The sequence below is a fragment of the Lingula anatina genome, chromosome 7 (assembly GCF_051362555.1).
Source record: "Lingula anatina isolate TDL-2025a chromosome 7, LinAna3.0, whole genome shotgun sequence".
NCBI lineage: Eukaryota > Metazoa > Brachiopoda > Lingulata > Lingulida > Lingulidae > Lingula > Lingula anatina.
Window position 1 is genome coordinate 15,273,754 of NC_141773.1, and position 23,968 is coordinate 15,297,721.

A 23,968-nucleotide genomic window follows, 5' to 3' on the forward strand; every position below is an offset into this window, starting at 1 on the left:
ACGCAATACTTAAACTAGGGAAACCATTATGCAACTAGTTCATGACAGAGAACAGTGGCAAATCTTTGTTGGTGCCCTAAACACCAGCCAGTGTGGAAAGAATTGAAGAAGAAGAATTGAAGAAGAAGTACTACTTCTTCAGCCTAAATTTAGGAGTCCCCACAGATGCTCTTTCTCCATACCTTACGGCCTGATGTGTCAGGACTCCAAGTGACAGTGATATTTGTGTTCGAACTTGTAAACCTGACATCTTTGACTTCATCAGTGGGATGGTCAGCCAGGAAGTTGACAGTGACGTTTGCTGTGGCATCTCCCTCTCCCCCCACAGTCACCGCTGCCACCTGGAGAGAAAAATCTGAATCAGTATTCTTCTTTCTACACAGCATCCTGATCCATGTATTGCCTCTTACTCAACCAATTTATGTTGTATATGCAGTTATAAAAGAAGGGAAATATTCTATTCTATGCATAAAAGCACCACAAATGCTATATGAAAATACAATTTTTATGATTTTAACATTTTGTCTCTGAAATAAGATAATTTTTGCCCAATAAAAAGATGGAGTCATTACTGTATTAGACCCTTCCGATGTTTATATAGCACGAAATTAATTTTCTTGGAAAATTTAACACTTCCTCTTAACCAATTCACAATCCATAAACTCTGTTTTTAAAATTTAAGACTTTATTTTGGGGTCATGCTTACTTGTAACGGAGACAGAGATTGTTGAATTTCACTCAAAACATAAAAAACAAAAATGACAAACTTGAGAACTAATTTATACGTAGTAATTTTCACAATTTATTTGGAGAGAACACTTTCTCACCAGGTCACATTTAGTTAAGTACTTTAGTCATTGTATTAGTTACACACGTATACACATCACCTACCTTAAAAATGTATTTATGGCCAAACTCCAAGTTTTTGACCAGATACTGCACTGTTGAACCAGGTGGGGAGGGTGTAGATATTGAATAGAGCATTATCATCCATGCATTACCATCAGAACGCATGTAATACACCTGGAAGGTACACCATCCCTAATAGTTAATACCTGCTTCATGTCAACAATAATGAACAAATGAATTTTCCAAATGATGATAATTGTGTACTGCCTGAAGAAAAAATGATAAGATCATTGTGATTAGCAAGTTGGGATCGATTCAGAGTTTTTTTTTCCCCTGAATTACAAATACTTAAAATTCTCTTAATATAATGGTAAATTGAAATGGATTCTGGGGGCTAAAATGCCAAGTGAACGACTCCAATGTAAGGCTTCCTGTATGCAAGGTTTCCCCAAAATTACTGAACACCTTAAGAATAGAAAGACAAATTTGCAACTTATTTTAAAAATTTCTAGTTCTTAAAACCAGTTAACAAATGGAAAATAGATGGAAAATTGATTAGTGAGGCTAACTGGATACACTTTCTATCATTATCAGTAGTATCTTCATTATTCTAAAAAGACTTCCACTGACTTATTATTTTATATAAGCTTTGGAACAGTCTTCACTGTACCTTGTAATCTAATATCCGTCCATTTGGCTGTAATGGAGATTTCCAGGTCAGCTGTAAGGTGGATTCCTCCAAACTATCCGAACTGACATGGAGTTGATATATCAAATCTGTGCAGGGGCCTAGAAGTATGAATTATACACTTTGATACCTTGTATATTTTTTTGTTTAAACTTACACATACACACAAAGAGAGAGAGAAAGAGAGAGAGAGAGAGAGACTGATGTCAGAAAGTAAAATACTACAATTAATTTCAGCAAGCAAAAAGAAGAGTTATCCAAAGCATTTGACAAGCAGTGTTCTACTCACCCCAAGCATGCACACACACGCGCGCACACACACAGAGAGAGAGAGAGAGAGAGAATCTGTATACCTGGTATACCGTCCCTTGTTTTAAGAATTAGCACAGGATCTGAACCATGGCTTGGAGGCCCTGTAACATCCACAATAACCTTGAAGTAATACTGTGTGGCAGGCGAGAGACGCGTGAAATTGTAGCTTGTAGCGGTCGACGGAAGCCTCCCATTGGTTACGTTCCTAAAACTTTGCATGCCACTGGTCCTTTAAAATTTAAGAAAAAGAATTTGTTAAGACTAGTATTAAAATGGCGTTCATTATGAACATATCAAATACTGTAATACTTTCTTAATAAAAAGTTTGTATATGTTCTAAATATTTTCATGAAAAATGTGAAACCCCCATGTCAGATGCTCCAGGAATGAACTATTTATCAACAAACTACAAAAAATCCAAAAATGAGCTTTTTTTAGCTAATTCAAAATAAAAATCTAACTTCAAAGTACTTCATCTTGATGCGAACCTTCTAAGAGAGCATTCAGAACAGCGAACTAACAGATCGCAGATCAAATATGGCGACCCACTGAAAAGTTTGTCGCCTAACTCCCAAACAGACACTGTATAGATTCCCCTCAGGGCTTAAGCAACAAGCATTCAAGTGGGCCGGCCATTTTTGATCCGCATATCTGTTAGTCTGTTGTTCTGAATGCGCTATAAAACATTTGATTTCGATAAATAAGTTTTCCAGTAAGGCCAGCTCTGTTGTACAGCTCAGTGTGTTTATATAGGTGCACTGGTAGGAAGCCATCACTTGTACAATTTACCTATAAGCTGGCATGTAAGTATAACTAGGAGGTGCAGGTGAGGGAGGGTGCCATCTCACAGCCACGCTGTTGACACCAGCTGTTCCAACAAGATCACTCACTGAATAATGACGGGCTCCTGAAATATTTTTTAAGTTGCAACTTTTTCAATGTCTGTCTTAAAGTGCACAATTAAGGAAAATAAGTTATTTGAATTTTATTTGTATCTTGAAGATACGTTTGAACTGAGCGTGGCATCCCAGTAATGAAAACTGCTTTCACCAGTTTCTTACAGTTTCTTATATAACTCAAGTTGTGTCAACATACCAAGGGATAAACTGAATTAATCACTAAGTCAGTAATAAAAGAGCTTCAAAACTGCACATTCTTCAAATTTTTGGTTGCAAATTGACCTACTCATCTCCCCCTGTTATATACATGGAAAGAAAGCAGAAAATATTTGTTCAAAAATCATTTTTCAGGTAATATGAAACGATTTCCTTTGAAAGTTCTCCAAGTTACACTTTTTGAAACTACATAGTGGCATTTGGCTGGCTTTTGTGCAAAAATTTGATTTCAAATGCATCTTTATAGGATAAGCTTACCTTTGGTATCTTTTGCTTCCTTCCTCTCATGCATTCTTTCAGATTTACATACTTTTTTTTTTTTTTTTTTTGCTATATGGTTTTATTCCAAATATTTTCCCTGCTTTAACAACTGTTTCACAAGAAGTTCAGTAATCATTATTACAATTTCTAAAGTTTTGCACATTTGTTCACAATTGATTCAATTTTAAGCTTGAAAGCCCTTTTACAAATATGGGAACTCAAAACCTTACCACAGTCCCTTTCATCGCTGCTGTCATAACAGTCGTAGTGTCCATCGCAGAACTGAAAATGGTGCAGGCAATTGCTGTGGTCAGTGCAGGCCACCTGACCACTCGGGCACAGCCGGGGCGTTGTTGACCAAAAGACTGGAACTGAACCACAACTATCAAAATGTAAATTCAGATTCCTCCAGCTGTGTTGTTCAAAGGTAAAATCACTAACTCTAATACTGGACACTCATGTTGTTGGAGTGGCTACAAAACATCAAGCAGATCTATGTGAGTGTCTAGTATTTGAGTTCATAGTTTTGCCTTTGGATCAAAACTGGCTTGAGATCACATAATGGATATATTGTGACAGGCCATACGGCCTTGTGGTTTGAGCATCTGCCTACAAAATATGAGGATGCAGGCGTGACCCTGCGGTGGTGAGAATTTATCCACCCCAGGGTGGAGAGAAAGTCTACAGCCAGTCTACATCAGGGCCAAAAAATTGTCAGGTAAACTGTGATTGATTGTTAACCCCAGATTGACCGTTAACCCCACTGAGACAAAGTGTACGTAGTGTTATATTAAACAAAACTTCAATTTTTACTTTCGAGATGACCGAAAATCTTTGCATTGGTCCACTGAGTTAACCCTTAGGTAAGATGCACTGACCTCATGGTGTCACTGTGACTTGGTCACAGCTGTTAAAAAGGTGGTACAATATCTACATACATTAAAACTTTTGGCTATATGATGGTTTTAACCACTAAATTAACCAATATATTCAAATACAAGGCAGTGTTTTCAGTATAAAATGGCAATTTGTCTGACATTAACAAAATAACATTTGAAAATACCTGTAGAAGCACAGCCGAACTCGTCTGAACCATCTGTACAATCGGAGTCGCCATCACAAATCCAGGTACGCGGAATACATCCCCCACCAATCTGACACTCAAACTGACTGCTGCTACATGTAGGTAAGGTAACTGGAATTTCATATTTTAAGATTTTCAATATGAGACACACTATGAAATTTGCTTATGCAATTTCTTATTACATGTCATATTGCACTGTTAACAATTTCTTGATAAGTGATGTTGTTGTCAAACAAAGTCTACGCTGTGTTGGCATCAACTAGACAATAACGATCATGATGATGCAAAGTTAGTACAGCAGTAGTTCTATACAAAATGAAACTTTCATTCAGTATTACTGCAAAAGATCAAATGAAGTTAATTGGACTAAGGTGTATAGAATCTCATATATAGACATCAAAAATCCTGAGATTCACAGTAACCTGGGCCAACTTTCAGATGGAAAATCATGTTGGACTAACTACAGGATTTATCTCATCTTAATAATTATTAACAATATCAACAGTACATTTCATTTTTAAAAATCATCACATTATTTCAAATTAACTTAAGCCAATATAAATTTGTGAAATTTCCAAGAAGTCCATAACAATGATAACAAAAATATATTTATTACTATTTCTAGGACAATTTTGCTCATCAGCATTATTGCCGCAGTCATTATCACCATCGCAAACCCAAGACCTGAAGATACAGTGGACACGGTTGTGTGGTGGAGGGCATTCAAACTCGTAGGCGTTACAGGTTGTGGGTAATGGTGTGGTGGCTGAAAACGTAAATATTGATATTAATTCCGGATGTAATTGTACCAAGTTTTAAGATTTAAAAAATATACCAAGAGCTCTATTTCACTCTTTCACTCAACAAAGCAATAAATATCCATCAACAGGCCCAAGCAGGAACAGGGATCACGGATACCACATGCCCCTGTCTATAACCAAGTCATTCTGCCAATTACCACCTTGAGTGAAAATCCCTCACAGCTCAATTAACACCAGAAAACCCATGTGCATTCAGCCTGATGATACTCATGTGATAAGAATAAAACACGGGCGTTTCATAAAACTTATTTCCAAAGTAAGTGATTCTCTTTACCAAACACACTACAATATACCGACCACTGTCTATTTTATATGTGTTCTTCGTACATGCTCATGTACTTACTGTAACAAGCCTCCTCGTCTGACCTGTCCCCGCACTCTGGGTAGCCATTACAGCGCAGGAACCGTGAGATACATTCTCCGTTGTTACACTGGAACTGGGTACTGCTGCACGTTGCTAATGTGTCGTTGCCTTGTATGATGAAAAGAAGCAACATTTATGGGCTGTTTCAAAATGATCAATTGCAAAGAAACATTAAATATTCATTGTTACATCAAAGTTAAACAAAATACCTCAACATAATTTTCATTGATTACATATAAGAGGCCTCTACTGAAATTTTTTATCATACATGCACATTTTATGTATGCAATTAAATGCATTCTTTGCATATTTTACATGTGCAATACTCTAAGGCCTCATTAAATTTTCAAATTAAGTTGAATTTACCCAATGAAATCTGCTAACCTAAAAAGAAAATACATGTAGCTCTGGCTGGGACAAATGTCACACACAAACACAAACACACACACACTCACACAGACACACATACACACACAGACACAACTGAACACACACACACACACACACACACACAAACACACACACACACACTACTTACAAAAATATTCATCTGAATAATCTCCACAATCATTAATGCCATCACATCGCTGTCCCACATATATGCAGAGACCATTGTTGCAGCGAAACTGATAGTGTTGACATTGTCCACTGGTTGTTGGAGGTGAAGAGACAGTTGTAAGGGCAGGAGTGGTGGTATCTGGGAGAGAAAATAACATGAAATAAAATGTTTTTACTCTCTACGTGATAGTGGAGTGGAAATTGCCTACTTACCTGTGGAAAATAACACTAAACTATATAAAGGCTTCTGGTCCAAATTCTATCAGATCCAGTGCAGCTTTATATGACTCAGGTGATAGATTTTTTAGACCTACAAACCTGCTTGGCTGCGGCACAGATAATGTAAGTGTCTCTGCTATAGCAATTTGTTATATGAACATTTACAGAGCTCTGTACATTTTTCAAGAGCCAAGTACAAATATTCAACTGAAAGCACCTATATCAACTGATTTCTTTATCACAACATGTAGTTTCACAAAAATTGTAAATTTACTTGAGATGTGTATATAATCTCAACTGCTATTCTACACATTTCTTCAATTGTGTTAGCTGAGACAGGAAAAACAATACTTACTACAATGCTGTTCATCAGACATGTCACCGCAGTCGTTGTCACCGTCACATAACCAAGTCCTGTAGACACAGCGGCTGCTGTTATGACACTTGAACTGATACGACGGACATGTTTTGTCCTCACAACCCACCTCGTCCGAGCCGTCTGTACAATCACGGTCTCCGTCGCACTTCCAGCTAGAGCTGATACAAGGAACAAGGCCGCTTCGACAGGCAAACTGTGATGCTGAGCAAGTGCCAGGAGCAGCTGAGAACAGGAGATTGAAATGAAATTAGTCCTGAACAGGGACACATAACAACCAAAACAGGTGTGATTTTTCAAGAACAAGACTAGTGTTATACAATGAGGTTAAGTAACAGCACAACTAGCGGTGTCATGAAATGAAAATTACACAAATAGGGGAAAAAACACCAGTTTTATGTAAAAGGTACATCTTCATTTTCTCAAACATTACATAAGGGTATAATTAAGTACATAATATTTAAATAACTACCCATTAGCCTTAATTTAATCTATTAATTAATTAAATATGGTTTTGTATCAGATACACTTACCAGTAGTTGTGGCATTACAGTGTCTCTCATCACTTCCATCCCTGCAGTCATTATCTCCGTCACATACCCAGCGAACAGAAACACAACGTCTGTTATCACATTGGAACTGATTAGAAGCACAGGTGCCATATACTGAAAACATTGATACATATATATTACACAGGTGCTATGTACTGAAAACAATGAAAACATATATTATACAGGTGCCATATTCTAAAAACATTGGTGTATATAATATACAGCAGTCTTACACTGAAAACACAGTACACACATGCACACACACACACACACACACACACACACACACACACACACACACACACACCAAGGATATCAAATAATAAAGATTTAAGTATATTATGTTATGAAAGGGGTGACAAAATGCTGATTCATCATTTTTCAGCCTCCCAACCCATCTATAATGTTTGAAGTATAAGAAATATGATGTATAGAACTCAAATATTACTTTTCTTTTTTTAAGTTATTGAGATACACTATCAAATAAGTGTGAAGATGACTTCAGCTATTTCTATCAAATCATATGTGACAAGAACATTGTTTTCTCTGAGACTTAAGAATCAGCAGAACATACCACAGCCTTCTTCATCGCTATTGTCACCACAGTCATTGTCATGATCACAGCGCCATCTGCTGGGGATACATCTGGAGGAATTGCGGCAAGAAAACTGGTAACTGTTGCACGTTACATACGCTGAAATATACATATATTTTCTTAAATGAAGAAAGCTATTATGCTTATATATGCTGCAAGATGTTGAACATAACAGCTTTGATGAAACATTTGAATTTTTTAAAGATCATCAACTCTTTGGTAACCTTGTGTCAGTTTTTGTAAATTAATTTTTCTTCTTATTGCCTTTTTTCTGTTCCTATTCTAGTGCATAAGTGGGTTAGGTGTGCTAGTGTGTAAATTGTTTAATATAGAACAACGATGTTGGTGAAACTATGTTAGGTGTGCCAGTGTAGACTGTTTAGATGAAAAGTGACCTCAATGAAAATGTGTTTTGTATGTCAATGTATAAATTCTTTTAGAAGAACTGTAACATAATGAAATGTATGCAAGGTGCAGCAGTGTGACAAAGACAACAGAATGTTCAATGTAGCACCAAGGAAGACATAATAGTGGTTTTACTTACGGCAGTTGCGTTCATCGCTGAAATCCCCACAGTCATTGTCGTGGTCACACTTCCAGTTGATAGGAACACAGTGTTGGTTTGCACAGGTGAAATCTACTGGGCCACAGGATGCTAAAAGGTCAAAAAGATATCCCTTTGATCAACTATCACCCTGCACCTAAAAAAGTGACTTTCAAGAGAGAGAGAGAGAGAGAGAGAGAGGGAGAGAGAGAGAGAGAGAGAATCAACGACACTTACTTGTTCCATTCCCCTCACGACAATAACCATCAGGCCCCTCATACTGGGTCCCATTACAGCCACACTGCTCGTTTCCATCAGGATTCAGCACAATCACTTTATCTCCACCACACTTGCAGCTTTTCACAGTAGGATGAGACTTCCCAGGAACTGGCATACACAGGTTGCTGCAGTGGGTATCATTTGTGCAAGGGCTTATGGCTGAAAGACAGGGAAAAAATATTGATACCAGTGTACAAGGGCTTATGGCTGAAAGACAGGGAAAAAATATTGATACCAGTGTACAAGGGCTTATGGCTGAAAGACAGGGAAAAAATATTGATACCAGTGTACAAGGGCTTATGGCTGAAAGACAGGAAAGAAACATTGATACCAGTGTACAAGGGCTTATGGCTGAAAGACAGGGAAAAAATATTGATACCAGTGTACAAGGGCTTATGGCTGAAAGACAGGGAAAAAATATTGATACCAGTGTACAAGGGCTTATGGCTGAAAGACAGGAAAGAAATATTGATACCAGTGTACAAGGGCTTATGGCTGAAAGACAGGGAAAAAATATTGATACCAGTGTACAAGGGCTTATGGCTGAAAGACAGGAAAGAAACATTGATACCAGTGTACAAGGGCTTATGGCTGAAAGACAGGGAAAAAATATTGATACCAGTGTACAAGGGCTTATGGCTGAAAGACAGGAAAGAAACATTGATACCAGTGTACAAGGGCTTATGGCTGAAAGACAGGGAAAAAATATTGATACCAGTGTACAAGGGCTTATGGCTGAAAGACAGGGAAAAAATATTGATACCAGTGTACAAGGGCTTATGGCTGAAAGACAGGAAAGAAATATTGATACCAGTGTACAAGGGCTTATGGCTGAAAGACAGGGAAAAAATATTGATACCAGTGTACAAGGGCTTATGGCTGAAAGACAGGAAAGAAACATTGATACCAGTGTACAAGGGCTTATGGCTGAAAGACAGGGAAAAAATATTGATACCAGTGTACAAGGGCTTATGGCTGAAAGACAGGAAAGAAACATTGATACCAGTGTACAAGGGCTTATGGCTGAAAGACAGGGAAAAAATATTGATACCAGTGTACAAGGGCTTATGGCTGAAAGACAGGAAAGAAACATTGATACCAGTGTACAAGGGCTTATGGCTGAAAGACAATAAACAAATATTGATATCTGTGCACAATGAGGGACAGAAACTGAACAATAAATGTTCACCATTTGCTGGAGTTAGGACTGTAAGTGAACTTTGATAATCAAAATACGCAATATCAAAAATGACTAAGTTCAGTCAGTGAACCACAAGAATAACATTATCACACATCACGGATGTTTTGTTTTCATACGCATCACCAATTTATAGTCCACACAAATCAAATGATTCAAGCAACTTGGTGCTTGCATTTTCTGATTTTTTTCTTGATTTTCATCAACAACTCACTATAAATGACCTGAAGGAAACCAGCCATTCACAGATTACAAATAGGAGTATAAGGTAATAAAATGTCTTCTTCAAAACATGAGAAGAGCAAGTCCTGATTAACATCACCCAAAAATTTACCATCGAGATACCTAAATAAATGTAGAGTATTAAGTAATAAAAAAAACTTTTAAACTTCCTTCCAATAAATCTCCAACCCCTTATTATTAACCAATAGAACAGAAGATGACTTACTGGCCTGGGAAGACTTTGAGAAGATCTTGAGGTCCATGATCCTTGGCAGGTCAGACTTGATGTACCGCAGTCCCGCCCCAGTGGTCTTGTCAGCTGCCAGGATGCCTTGTAACATCCAGTCTGTCCAGTAGATGTCATTCTGAAGAGTGACCAGTATTGTCATTATTGCTACTATTAGTACTTCTAATACTACTACTACTACTACTACTACTGGGCAATCAACCCACTGGACAATCCCTGGACAATCCACCCCACCCCACCCTGACAATACCCCCTGGACAATACCCCCCGCCCCCCCCTCAAAGGAAGATTCTGCCTCCCAAACAATATATATGAATATGTTTTTAGTGTTTCCCATATGATCCCAGGACAGGTGCTACTCACTTACCTTATACACAGCTATTGAGTAAGGATGAGGGGCATATCTACGCCCACTGACCACTGTGTGGACATTCCGGCCATCCAGGTCCGAGTACTGTATGTGGTCAAGGTAGGCGTCTGCCCAGTATAGCTTGCTAGCTTGGGCATCGATGGTCAGTCCATTGGGCCATTTCACATATAGTGTACTGTACACAATACGCTATGGAAAAGGAAATATGAATCAAATGAATTATGAAACAAAAGTTCAACCATCAAGCCATTTTTCTAGACTGTACCTAAATGTGCTAGGTTAAATGCTAAGCTGATATACTAAAATTGTGATATGTAACTCAAATATGCTAAGTGAAGGTTTAAACTGAAAACTCTTCATGATGTAAGAAAAAGAAAGTATGACGGGACAGATTCATTAACCATTGGTAGGTATTGAACATTGTCGCCTACCTCAGGAAAATCCGTTTAAGACACTTTTCATGCCAAAATGAGTTGTCATCCCTTTATCATATATTTATCCATAGTTTGTTACTTCACAGACTCTTTGAACAATTTAAAGCAACTAGTTAAGACCTCAGTGAAAACACAAGATACCTGAATGGACTCTGGGTCTCCATTCATCCAGGCTCTGACAATCTGCGGGTGCTCTGTTGACCAGTCCGTCCAGTAGATAGAGCTGAAACAGCACAAGAACTACCTTAAAACACCTTTTATTTTTACTTTCACTCTTTAAGTACAATATTTGAGTTCTTTTTTCTAGCAAACTCACTGAAGAGCTCTTAAACAAGATTCTTTCCAACTACAGTTTTATTTATTTAATTTTTTTTTTTTTTTTTTTTTTTTTTTTAAGAGGAAAATTTGATTTGGTTTATCCCTGGTGGAACCTTCTAAGTGGCTGTTTGATGTTATTCTAACATGTAACTTATCAAATCAATTTTATCACTTGATAACTAAATTTTGAACTAGTAATTATCTAGGGCATACAGTGAATAATCAGAGAGCAGGATAGTTGAAGGTACCACTTGATATCATGAGTTAACTCACCCATGGGCTGGGTCTGCCACAATGGCCCTGGGTTTGTCCAGAACTTTAATGTTCGTGTGTGGTATGGTTTGATTGTGGGAGCCATCGATGAGAACTCTACGGAATCTGCCATCAGTTTTCATCACCTCAATCACACGACGGCCTGCATCCACAAAGTAGAGGTTCTCCGAGGTCCAATCCAAGGCAAGGCCTTCAACGGACTCCAGTCGTCCCTCCGCCAGAACCTCTGCCGTGTCGGTGCCATTGAGGCACATTCTCTGCAAGGGAAATAATAGTTATTACAGTGCCCTGAGAGCACTTCTTTAAAGTTTTAGAAAGATTTTTATTTAAACCATATCTTCACTTACTATATAATTTGCTATATTTGTTTATGCACTAGCTATTTGACTGCATTTATCTTTAATTTACCTTCTATTTCAAGTTTAGTTCATCTTTTTTTATCAGTTTACTTTAATTTTGTGAGCTCTGAAGCAAATGTGTACAGCACTTTTATGCAATTAAGGCCACTGACTGTATATCATCCCCCTTCCTTATCATACCCCTACCTTAATATAATCCTCACTGATATCTGCCCAGAAGATACAGTTTCCTTTATAATCATACTCCAAAGCGATGGTGTTGTAGAGATGGGGCAGAGCTATGGTCTCTGTAGTATTGTCCCCCAGTATATAGCGCTGGACCACAGTACGTCTGGTGTACAGGAGAAACTCTGGCTTTACTGGAGGAGAAGATCTTGAAAATTAGCATTTGGCTACAAGATTTGGCTAAACAGCATTTTATAATGAAAATAAAGATTTTGAAAAAGAAAATAAGAAAATAAGATTTTGTGATTATTGTAAGCTTAGTAAGGCTATCATGATCAGGTTAAAGACAGAAGAAAAGTATGGGTCAAACGTTTATTTATTTATTTTTTTTTTTACTTCTTATCGCAAAATGGCACATAAAACATACAGATATCATAAGGTTTATATTCATCTCCAAGTAAATAAATTAATCTCAAACTAATCCATGGACAGGCTATATATTCACCTGTGCAACCATTTACATGACAATTCACACATATGCATTCTCACTGATGAAAATAATGAAAGGAAAAACACGCATGTGCATGCATGCACACATCACATTTACTTACCTCCAACAGGGCAGAACAGTCTATCTGGACCATACCTCGCCTCATCCCCTCCTTGACAAGTATCTCCAGGTACTTTACGATATCTGGAAATATTATTCATGGAATCAAATGAGTTTTCCATACTGCCTCCTATTACTTTCAAGAATCATTATACACATAAGAATCATTATATGAGGCTGCCATTTAGTGGAAAAGTTGGAAAATATGGAGTGGAGTCCAGGGGACTGCCTAGACCAATGGTATTTTTGGCTCCCAAAAAAGGTACCCTTTGCTATCAGATCATCACAACTGTTAATCTTTTAGATAACTGTAACATTCTGATGTCAACCTGATAACTTATTCAGACTGCACTGACATCAATAGGTGTCATTCATGTCCAAATGATCAAAAATCATTGTTACTAGTGCAGACTGAAGAAAATGTCAACTGTTATCAGAACATGTGTACCTCAAAAAATTACTTCTTCTGTGACAAATGTTTGATATCTTATTTATTTGATTTCACTAACAAACTAATGACAACAAAAAAAAGTACCCTTTTGTTCTAAAGTAGGTCCCTCCCTCGGGGCAGATTGTGGGCACTCTGTGGACGTCAACGCCAGATGTTGCGTCATACAGACAGTTGGAGGACCGCGGTGCCCAGCCATACTGCAGTCTGAAGCCAAAGTCACTGAAACAAAGAGATATCATGATGGGTATTTATAATCTGAGCTGTATTTTCTAATAATTTATTAAGTAAAATTTTTATTAGAAAGTGTTGTAAAATTTTTATAAGTAGGTTGAGTATAGAATATAAAATTTGAATGATTGACTTGAAGATGACCAAGCTAAAACTTGCAGTCTTTCAAGAACTAGTTCATGAGGCTCAAAAGAAATGTGGGTAGATGCATCAAGACAGACTGCTAAAGATACCTGCTGAGATAAATATAAATATATACATATATATCCAGTGTAGGCAAGAGAGTACACAATAAATTCAGCCTGTATTTTCAACTGATACATTTAACAATCATTCAATCTATGCCCTCTCCCTACCATTCAAAGTCGGCCCTCAAGCAAAGACAGTTTTCTTGTCTGATTGGACGATCAAAGTCATTGCCATTCAAGCATTTGGCATGAGCTCTTCTGCGATTGTAGACCACCTTGCGCCCCAAAAGGCATCCCCTACCATGTCCTTCTGTGGGGTCAGAGGGGGTCCACTCCTTGTAGTCATCTCCCCTGCAGGCTATGTTATCTAATGGCAAAGAGTTAGAATAAAGTTGTTACTATAATCCCTCATATATAATACCAGCGAAGAAAAGACCAAATGCATCATCAAAACTTGATCCATTTACCAATGCAATTTATTAACAGTATTATAGATAGACTTTCTGACAAGAAGCCTAGACTTACTTTTCAATACTTTTGAATCAACATTCCTAAATATAACAGACTACATTTGTAAACATTTTTTTTTGGGGGGGGGGGGGAATTGTTAAGTGGTGCTGTTCGAAATTATTGAATAATTACTGTACTTACTGAACACAAAGGTCAGATTGACCTTGATGATGAGCCAACTGTGGATCGGACTCCTGGAGCCAAACACAGAGAAGATGGTGGTGTGTTCCCCTGGCTCCGTCAGCACGCCATATACCCTTATCTTCTCAGGACCAAAGATCAAAACTTCCCAGCTTTCTCCTTCATTCCATGAGTATCTGTTTTTTAGTAATAAATTTCAAATTTATTATGAAATATAATCCAGCGGATTATTTCTTCTACTGTGATATGGACTCGAAGTTACAGTTCTTGTGACAGATTCTTCAAACAATGGCTCGAACAAGAAACTTGGGCTCCCAAGAAGTCAGAAAACTGCCAATACTCAGAAAAATCTCATTATTGTTTTTAGCAGCCCACAATGACCAAAAAGTCAGAAATCTATAACACACGCCAATTATCCAGGCATCATGGGGAAAACAACTACTTACAAAATCTCATTGGTCATTTCATACTGTCGGACGGCCACTATTAACCCGCCGTGGTCACCAAAGTTGTAGAAATGCTGGCCTTTCAGTACCTGCAGAGTATACAGTTAATTTGTGAGAATATTTTCTTTTAGTTCTATGTTAACCTCCAATACCCCAGTAATCATTTCCTCCTCCAGAGGCAGTCAGACAGAAAACCTGACAACAGTAGCAAAAGAGAGAAAAAATGAAATTCAATATAGTTGTTAAAGAATTTTAATATTAAAGTTGTTATATGTGGTACACACATTTTTTTTCAATTCATCTTATTCACACAAATTATATTCTTAATTGCTTATAAACTAAGAGTATTATTTTTCACTTATTCTTCTACATGTAATTTTTTTTTCTTATCATTCATTTATATATATCTATCCATCTCTTTTTTTTTAATTCAAGGACCACACCTCCAACATAAGTTAACAAGATGAACAAATGGTGCTGCCATAACTGCAATACCCACACCCCACTCACCTCTTTCCAGTTGGCCCCAGCATCTGTCGTGAGATATATATTGGGTAAGTGATCTCGCAGTGATGATGTCACATTGGTGACCCCAGTAGCCATAATGAGGCCTGGTGCTGACGCCTTGCTCAAGATCTCAGCTGTGCGGGACCGTGGGTACAACTGCTGAAGTCGCTGGGTGAGGTGGAGAGAGCAGTCCATGAACTGAAATGACAGGCAGCCATTAAAACTAATACACACCAATATATAAAAGATGACTGTTTGATCTGATCCTCTACTAAAATTACATACTATCAACAGCATATTATATCAAACAGTCATATTTCTTTCCTAAATAATAACAATAAACGAACTATTTTAATTTTAACATTTTTTAAATAAATAATAAATATATATGAAAATATATAATACACATAATACTCTGAACTGAATGGGATGTTACAAAATTTGAAAAAAAAAAAAGCATACACACTGAGCCACAGATGTATGAACTGTAACATCCACATAATAGAGTACATACCCTATAACAATGAGTGTGGTTTCCTTCACTGTCCTGATACGGAGCATTTATCCTCTCCCACATACCTCCCTGACGAGAAATATGGTTTAGAAATTAGTTTAAAGAAATAGCATTGATTATAGCTATAATTATAGGTCAATTTATCTGTTTATTATAGATGTACATTTTCTGGCATCTGTCTGATAAGTTTCACTTCAGCCAAACTCCAGAACAATTCAACTGAATTCAAAATGTTGAACCAGAACAAGGATAAATTTGGAGAAACATCATAATATTTTTACATACAGCATTAAGTCACAATGGATCAAGCTTGGCATTTTGGATAAATTATACATGATTCTGAAGTGAAACAAGCTTCTGTCTTTTTAATGTAAGAAAGAATTGTTTACAAGTACCTATATAATATATAAAAAAAATCTGCCATAGTTACCTTGTCATAAGTGATCAGGGTAACCTGTCTGTCAGGATCCAGGGTGCCATTGGCCAGCTGAGAGGCGATGTATATCCCACGCAGCCCGTCAACACGGTGAATGTCAGCAAAGGATTCGTCAGCAAAATACCTGTTCATAAATGGAGAGAAAATGCATATGCATATGAGCAATTCACAGTGTGAATGCGCGTGATTGCGTATGAGTGCATGTGTGCAGGTGCGCACGTCTTCATGTATTTTAACTAAATCCCCAAAAAATGTGTCTTGAAACATTTCACAATTTCTTGCCAAATTAGAATGTTCCGCCATATGATAAAATTCATTATATGTCCAAACTGTGTAGTTTAGTGTTTAAAAATATACACAACTTCTTCCACCAATAATAATAATAAAGATTATTCAGCCACTGTGTGTGTGTGTGTGTTTATATATATATATATATATATATATATATATATATATATATATATATATATATATATATATATATATATATATATTAAATATTAAATATACTTTCTCTGGTTAAAGAAAAATCAAATTGGTAAAAAAAAAATGCGATCCCTCTTGCTCTGCCCTACCTTAACCAGGTGTCCTTCAGAGCTCCCTTGGGGTTGAAGTAGACCACCCTCTCCAGGGACAGGGAGAAGTTGGTGCCACTAGCATCTGAGATGTACAGGTGAGTGAGGGTGGCGTTGTGGTTCACACAGGCAAACACCTGGTCTTCTGAGGCATCAGCTATGTAGTAGTCCTGTATAAGATAACATTGGGTACATGTGGATTAGGGTCAGGAAAATAAGACCAGTAGAAATGGGTATGGGGAAGTTTTTGATTTACACATTGTGTACTCTATAATTATTATTCTTATTAATATTATTATTATTATTGCTATGAATCTTGAAAATATTGTTCTAATTTAAATTATTTGATAACTTTACACTGGAGAGATACTTCAGAAAATATTAATATCTAAAGAAAATTAAAGACCATATTGTAATAAATTCAACTGTAAATTATAATAAGACTTGTTTTTAAGAAGTCTTCCAAATATATGCACCTTATCAAATTTTTCACAAAAGCATAGACATCACAAATATATCAAAGTTACATGTGATTGTTTATGGCTAAAGTATGAAAATATATTTCTTGTGAATAAATGAGATGTTAAACATACACAAAAATGTTCACACTAATTACTATGTAAATAAACTAAAACAGCAAATCTCAACACATTTCTTAGCTTCAGTAACAAAAAAGATGGCTCAAGTTCCTTTATCGTATTCCTCCACATTTTTTCCTTAATTCAGTTAAATTGGAGAATGTTCAACCACCAAATGCAGTGTTTCAAATCATTTGTACCCAGCAAATTTAAGCTTGGGAAGGGTATTGTTTCAGCATGAGGAATCGTTAGGAATGTCTACCACCGATTCTTAGACCCCGTTCCCATACCTAGATGGATTTAGCAGGATCAACCCATCTCCGAGGGGTTTCTCACTTATCTGCATTCAAATCAAATGACTTAGATGTCTGACATGCCTAATGAAGCTGCTCAACGATAATTAATTACCCCCTGACAGCTTCAGTAAGCATGCCAGACATAAGATCCGCTTAAGCTGAATGCAATTTAGAAAGAAACCCCTGTGCCAATCCTAATTGATCGATCTAGGTATGGGAACAGGGTTTTATTCACAGAAACCTCCTTTCTCTTGGATGTGTAGGCTATATTTTATTCTTACCAATCCATGTAAGCTGGTTGGAAACCGTGCACGGGAGAAAGAGCCTCCATTGTGGGAAACCCAGAGTATCTGGGATTGGTTATGATGGGAGTCTGCTGTGAGGGACTATAATGTAATAATATAATACCACATTCACAAGCCTATATCCTATATAGTCAACACAAACAATGACACAAATCAGAAGTACACGTGTGAGTGCTATCCTATCTGGTGCTTTCATACGGTGGCTTCTGCATATTCCTACTGTAACACTGAAATGTGAAGAATGTTAACAAAAGAAAGCATGCTGTCTTTAGTTGAAAGAAGGGTTTTGTTATCTCACATACTGAACTGAAGATCAACTTTTCTTTTCGAAACGGCTGTATTTACTCTGTGGGTAGACAAAATTTACCAGTGTTGTGATATCATGGAATCATTTTAAATGGTCGTGAAATGTTTGAATTTTAACTCCATATTAAAACATGGAGTATGGATCTGCATGATACAAACACCCTTCAGTCATTAAGACACAGGACTGTAAGTCTAAGAGAGAACAAAATACACGTTTTCTCTGGGACACACAGCTCTCAGTAGGAATTTCAGTAAAATGCAAAGGTTGGAAAAATGGGATGGAATGCTGATTTGTTTATCTTTTTCCTAAATCTGATTTTAATCTGTTTATTATTTTTTCTTTTTTTATTCATCTTATTTATCTTAATTTTTCATTTACATTTACTGAAATCCCTCATTACTATTCAAACATCAAAACTTGAAAAAAAAAAAGGCAGAAAGCAGGAATAATAGATGGCACTGCAGGCGGCATTAAAAAAGCCAACAGATGGAGCTGCTGTCTGCTGCAGTGGCCACTGGGGCATTCTTACCCTCTCAAATAATTGTGATGGAAAACGAGCTCTCTGGAATAGCCCGTCCCTTCCCGAGACCCAAAGTTGCAGAGTTAAATTCTGCTTTTGACTGCCTGTAACTCTCTAATTAAAAATCAATAACAGAGCGAGGTTTAACTCCAAATTACACATTTAATACCTTTCTCTAATGCAAATGTACTTATTACAAATTATATACAAAACAGTTAAATGGCATAAAACAGAAATGGATAGCTAGGAAATATACTTAATATGTAATAATTCATGAGAGAGAGAAAGAGAGAGAGAGAGATCATTCAGTGTTGTTCCAGCTTACCATACGCCTGGTGGCAAACATATAATCATTCTTGATTTCAAAATCCACCACATCAGCAAACACCGTCCTGATGTTCAGTGGGTCATAGTTGTGCATCTTTATCACAGTGGATAGCCCTGTGGGTTCCAGGCGCTCCAAGTACAATGAGGCATTATTTATACCAGTGCCCCTGAAAATAAAAACAGTGACCTTCAGGGTGCATGTGCTGTATATTTATACATATGAGTGTGTTGAACTTGTTAAAGCCAGTTTTTTTTTTTTTTTTTTTTTTTGAGAGATAATGCGAACTTATGTGGTCCAAATGGTTTTAGGCCTGCTTACACTACAATTAACTTTCAGGTGGATGCAGGCCAGTTTTTTTTTTTTTTTTTACAATCCATAAGTGCATGCTTATCAGCTCTGATATTTGGCAACAATTTCAGTCTACCACATCTCTCAAAAGAGCATTCAGCTGCCTGGATTTTGAGGTTCCAATAAGCACTGCTTAAATTCATGCCCATCTTGTATGATAATTAGAAACTGAAAAAGCTGGTACACTGGATCTAAAACTCAGGCCAGCATGCTCGTGTATTCACACAAAAACATTGTTAAATATGGATAATGCAGTTGTTAGCTTATCTTGAGCAGCCACTTGTTACCACAGATAATAGTAGAGTGTATGCCAAATATGATAACATGTTTACAGGGGTATATTTATGTAACAAGTTCTACAACAATAAAACTTGTGCTACAAAATAGTGGTCACTCTTGCCAAAGGATAACAACATTGATTGCTATTGCAACTCAAATTTCAACCAACACATGGCACTGAGGTGAGCTAACCATAGTCTTGTTTCACCAACTTTTTTTTTTTAATGGATCTTTATAAATCTGAAAAAAAAAGATTATCTCACCACTGGAATGATTTGACGTTCCTCTGCAGCATTGACCATGACCTCCCAAAGTCTCGGGACAACCACAGCTAAAATACAGTTATATCATATATCATAATTCTTGTATTAACTTCATATTGTAAGCACAACACAAATACAGTAGAGGTCCTCCCTCAACTTGGTGCTTTACAACTCAAATTATCAATTATCACAAACAAATCTTATGGAGCCGATTGTTTCAGTGATATTAAGTGGAATTAATTTGAACATTGCCTATATATCAGATAAATCCAACTTATATACATATATCTAAGTAATGATGACAAGCCTCTATCCTATCTAATACACACATAATTCTAAAATAATCTCATTTCACGATTAGTACATTTGGTTTTGTTAGAGTCGTGAAGCATCGATCTTCCGACAAGAGCACTCTTCATTTTGAGCAAAAATATTCTATTTTAGCTTTAGTACAAAGAGAATTTGCAATAATATTAGTTAAAGAATAATAATATACATAGCAGTTAATACAGACCACTTTCGTTTTGAGTAAAACTATCCTTGTAAGTTGTCCAAAACATATTATGCACGGAAGACTATTTCAGAATAAAAATATATTTTACAGTTTATATGGGTAATCTTCAATTTGAGTAAAACTATCAATTTAAATTGCTCAAAACATACTTAGTCTGATATCAGAAAAACAAAATACTGAGCAGTTTACTTACATCACTTTCTATTTGACTTAAACATTCTGAGATAACCTTTTCTATACTAATAAACATCAATTAATGAAATACTTACCAGTTTATAGGGATCATCCTCATTTTGAGCCAGTACAATATTGGGGATAGACCTGTGGGGGACCACCTGTTTAGGGGTAAAGCTGAGAGGGACCTTGGTGAAGGTCCTCCCAAAGTCTGTGGTGACAAACATATAGTTGTTTTTGATGTCTGTGAACAAGTACTGAAATGAAAGTGTACATATATATCATGAGAAATTGTTAATTAATTGACTGACTGATTAATATTATCCTATAAATCCCATAATCAACCAAAATGGTTATGGCATTGAAACTTGTTTATCAAATGCTCAGTCTTTTTCCTAATCTACATATGAGGTAACAACTTTTGATACATAAAGTATTACGTACATTAATATATATGTAACTCAGATTAGTAAAACTTGAGCGATACACGACTTCTGATTAAAAAAAAAATTTTTGCTTCTCATGTAGTGATTTATTTGATTTATGTTAGTTAAAGAATTTAACTTTTAAAGAAACAAGCTAAAGTTGATAATACCTCAGCTTGTTTCTTATGGTGTACATAAAGAGCTAAATGAAATATAAAACTTTCACCAAGCAATTGACATGATAAAAAATGTGCTTTCATACACTCACATGTGTATTATACACAGGACTGTTATAAAACTGGCTGATGGTTGCATTCTTCGTCCGATTCAACTTCAGCGCAATGTGGCGGAAAGAGTTCCCATAGTCACTGGAGACATAGAGGTCGCTGCTAAAGTTTGGTGAATCAACATTGGTGTCCCTGGCCAGTGCTACTATGACGTCAGAGTTCTCTCCAGCCCAGTGGACAATCATTTGATGGTGAGAGTCATGCAGCTCCACCTATTGAGCAAAAGATAAATTAAATCAGTCAGCACTACAGTATTTGCAAGGTCAGAATTTGAAATGGGTTGCAGGACACAAAAAAGTTCTATTTCACCCTGTTTAAAGAAAACTTGTCTGATATGCTCTACCCTTATCATCCACCTTGTGATAGGAGAAACAAATTTTATGCATTTTAAATGGGTAGGAGAAAAGCACAACTTTAAATAAAAAAGGGGAATACATAAAAATTTAACAATAACAAGTAAAAGTAACAATCTGATTTGCGCTGTCGTATGTTACATTATTAGGGAACTTCCTGGTAAAATTAAAATTTTTAAAGATTTTTAGGAAAATAATTGAGAAGTGTGATTTTAATGCTTAAAAGCATCAATGATGCTTGTTCAAGATGTTAACTTAGAACTGATTCAAATTCAGATTGTCAGGGAACTGTAACTACCACTGTTTATGAATAGTTATTTTCAAAAATACAAGTACAATAATTGTATTATTCTATATAAAGTTTACTGACTATAGTATATCATAAATCAAAATAATGTCATATGCACCTTGAATACTAAAGATCCCAGTCATGCATGATAAACAACAATCCACCCTGACAGTTATAGATACTTTTCTAAAAATACACACTTGGTTTATAATGCCTGTACACACACCAACACACCCTTGCACACATATGCACTCATACACGCACTAAATGATATTTATTTAACATTATGTAGAATATAAAACTTATCAGGTTAAGAAACTGCATTTGTTCACTTTCAACCAAAAAAGATTTTTTTTCATTCTTTTTTCATCTTTCCCATGGTTCTTTAAGTCTGTAAATAAGTCATGGTTCCAGTTTAAAGTAAGATCTATTCTATTCATCTCAGTAAGTCAAAGTTTATGGATAGCTCACCAAACAGAGTCTACCTAATCATTTAATTGTCCCCCCTGCACCTTTTGGTGAGCTGGGCAAACTTGCTAGCTACTTATAAAATTTGAAAAAAAAAGAATCAGAAATAATTCTCCAATGTTTTTTCTGGTTATGTGTAAAATAAAATAGCTGATCAATTCAAAATATGTGAAAAGTAAGTTTGGGATTTTATTTTTTTTTTTTTTTTTTTTTTTTTTATTTATTTTTTTTTTTTGTGAATCCATAAAAAAGAAAAAAAAAATGAAATAGAAAATACTGGAGTGAGTGGGGCATTTGAAATTTTGAAGTCATTACTGTAAACAAACAACATGCAGAGATGGACCGTACCACATTAAGTTGGCTAAACTAGAAGTGATCTTTATGACAGGCTGTATCAGTCTATGCCTGCACCCGCCATTCCCTTTACAGTAACTTCTAAACTGAAGCTTTCTGTGCCAGCCATTAACTTATATTGTGGCTCAATTATTTCAATTATTTAGGAAAGGAAGCTGGCTAGGTTACCTTTTTGAACAATTTCAGTACAAGTCTTTAAGTTAACACCTGAGGGACCATTTGTGTCCTGCCATCTTCTGATATGGCACTGATGTTATATCTATATCAGGTCTATAGAGAAAACCGAAAGTTGCCTAGAAGTATTTCACAAAATAGAGCCTTACCAACTTTGAACAACACCCTTCAAATGCAAATACTAGTAAAGCTTTAATGGAAGCCCCCACATGACATAATAATAATAATAATAATAATAATAATAATAATAATAATAATAATAATAATAATAATAATGACAGTCATCATATGCTGACAGACTGATTCAGTACTACATTACACTAGTTCTGTATATTTTGGAATGCTTTTAAGAGGCTTGTATTTGCTTTTAAAAAAATACAAGCCGCTTTTTAAATAAGTCCTTGTTTGAGAGAGACATACTTTAGCATAGGCCCAATAACAACAGCTAAATGGCATGTCAAAACTTCGGAATCCTTTTTTTTTTTTTTCTATTTGTATTACAAACAAAATGTTTTTGAGGGGTGGATTATAAACATATGCTGTAGAAATCTACTGAACAATTACCTCTTCCACAGTGAATCATCATGCATGACTCGCAAGTCCTTCTATAGACCATTACTGAGTTATAAAAAATGTCGCTTCCAATAATAATACAGATAGGGTTACCAGCATAAACCTTACCTGGCAACTACAGAGTTATCATTACTGTGATATACTGATAATGGTGGAAAAAGCAGAGAAGACAGATGATCTCATATCAGTATATTTTATTATTATTATTATTATTATTATTATTATTATTATTATTCTAGCCTACTGGACACTGTCACTAGAAACCCCTGAAACTACTTGTATGACTTAAAATTGACCAATCTTTAGATTAAATACAGTATGAAAT

At 36.1% G+C, this 23,968-nt stretch overlaps 1 protein-coding gene across 2 annotated transcripts in view; it reads right to left on the reverse strand.

Annotated features, from left to right (window-relative positions):
- Positions 1 to 23,968, reverse strand: part of LOC106171953 (sortilin-related receptor) — a 34,450-nt gene that overhangs the window by 8,771 nt on the left and 1,711 nt on the right. Inside the window, exons 2-35 of one of the 2 annotated variants that reach the window (XM_087017015.1) lie at positions 21,414 to 21,644; positions 20,816 to 20,977; positions 20,033 to 20,100; positions 19,140 to 19,308; positions 17,964 to 18,068; positions 16,809 to 16,978; positions 16,228 to 16,357; positions 15,798 to 15,866; positions 15,287 to 15,481; positions 14,777 to 14,865; positions 14,331 to 14,506; positions 13,848 to 14,046; positions 13,348 to 13,482; positions 12,814 to 12,896; positions 12,224 to 12,396; positions 11,679 to 11,935; positions 11,229 to 11,310; positions 10,651 to 10,842; positions 10,263 to 10,401; positions 8,575 to 8,775; positions 8,338 to 8,448; positions 7,773 to 7,892; positions 7,181 to 7,312; positions 6,627 to 6,872; positions 6,033 to 6,191; positions 5,474 to 5,602; positions 4,926 to 5,075; positions 4,289 to 4,420; positions 3,456 to 3,596; positions 2,639 to 2,756; positions 1,891 to 2,078; positions 1,520 to 1,638; positions 892 to 1,023; positions 183 to 341 (exon numbers count right to left, since the gene is read on the reverse strand). In XM_087017015.1, coding sequence (XP_086873141.1) covers positions 183 to 341; positions 892 to 1,023; positions 1,520 to 1,638; positions 1,891 to 2,078; positions 2,639 to 2,756; positions 3,456 to 3,596; positions 4,289 to 4,420; positions 4,926 to 5,075; positions 5,474 to 5,602; positions 6,033 to 6,191; positions 6,627 to 6,872; positions 7,181 to 7,312; positions 7,773 to 7,892; positions 8,338 to 8,448; positions 8,575 to 8,775; positions 10,263 to 10,401; positions 10,651 to 10,842; positions 11,229 to 11,310; positions 11,679 to 11,935; positions 12,224 to 12,396; positions 12,814 to 12,896; positions 13,348 to 13,482; positions 13,848 to 14,046; positions 14,331 to 14,506; positions 14,777 to 14,865; positions 15,287 to 15,481; positions 15,798 to 15,866; positions 16,228 to 16,357; positions 16,809 to 16,978; positions 17,964 to 18,068; positions 19,140 to 19,308; positions 20,033 to 20,100; positions 20,816 to 20,977; positions 21,414 to 21,644 — 5,061 coding nt within the window. Of the gene's footprint in view, positions 1 to 182; positions 342 to 891; positions 1,024 to 1,519; positions 1,639 to 1,890; positions 2,079 to 2,638; positions 2,757 to 3,455; positions 3,597 to 4,288; positions 4,421 to 4,925; positions 5,076 to 5,473; positions 5,603 to 6,032; positions 6,192 to 6,626; positions 6,873 to 7,180; positions 7,313 to 7,772; positions 7,893 to 8,337; positions 8,449 to 8,574; positions 8,776 to 10,262; positions 10,402 to 10,650; positions 10,843 to 11,228; positions 11,311 to 11,678; positions 11,936 to 12,223; positions 12,397 to 12,813; positions 12,897 to 13,347; positions 13,483 to 13,847; positions 14,047 to 14,330; positions 14,507 to 14,776; positions 14,866 to 15,286; positions 15,482 to 15,797; positions 15,867 to 16,227; positions 16,358 to 16,808; positions 16,979 to 17,963; positions 18,069 to 18,823; positions 18,929 to 19,139; positions 19,309 to 20,032; positions 20,101 to 20,815; positions 20,978 to 21,413; positions 21,645 to 23,968 lie in introns of both variants that reach the window. The other variant, XM_087017016.1, reaches the window with a different exon arrangement.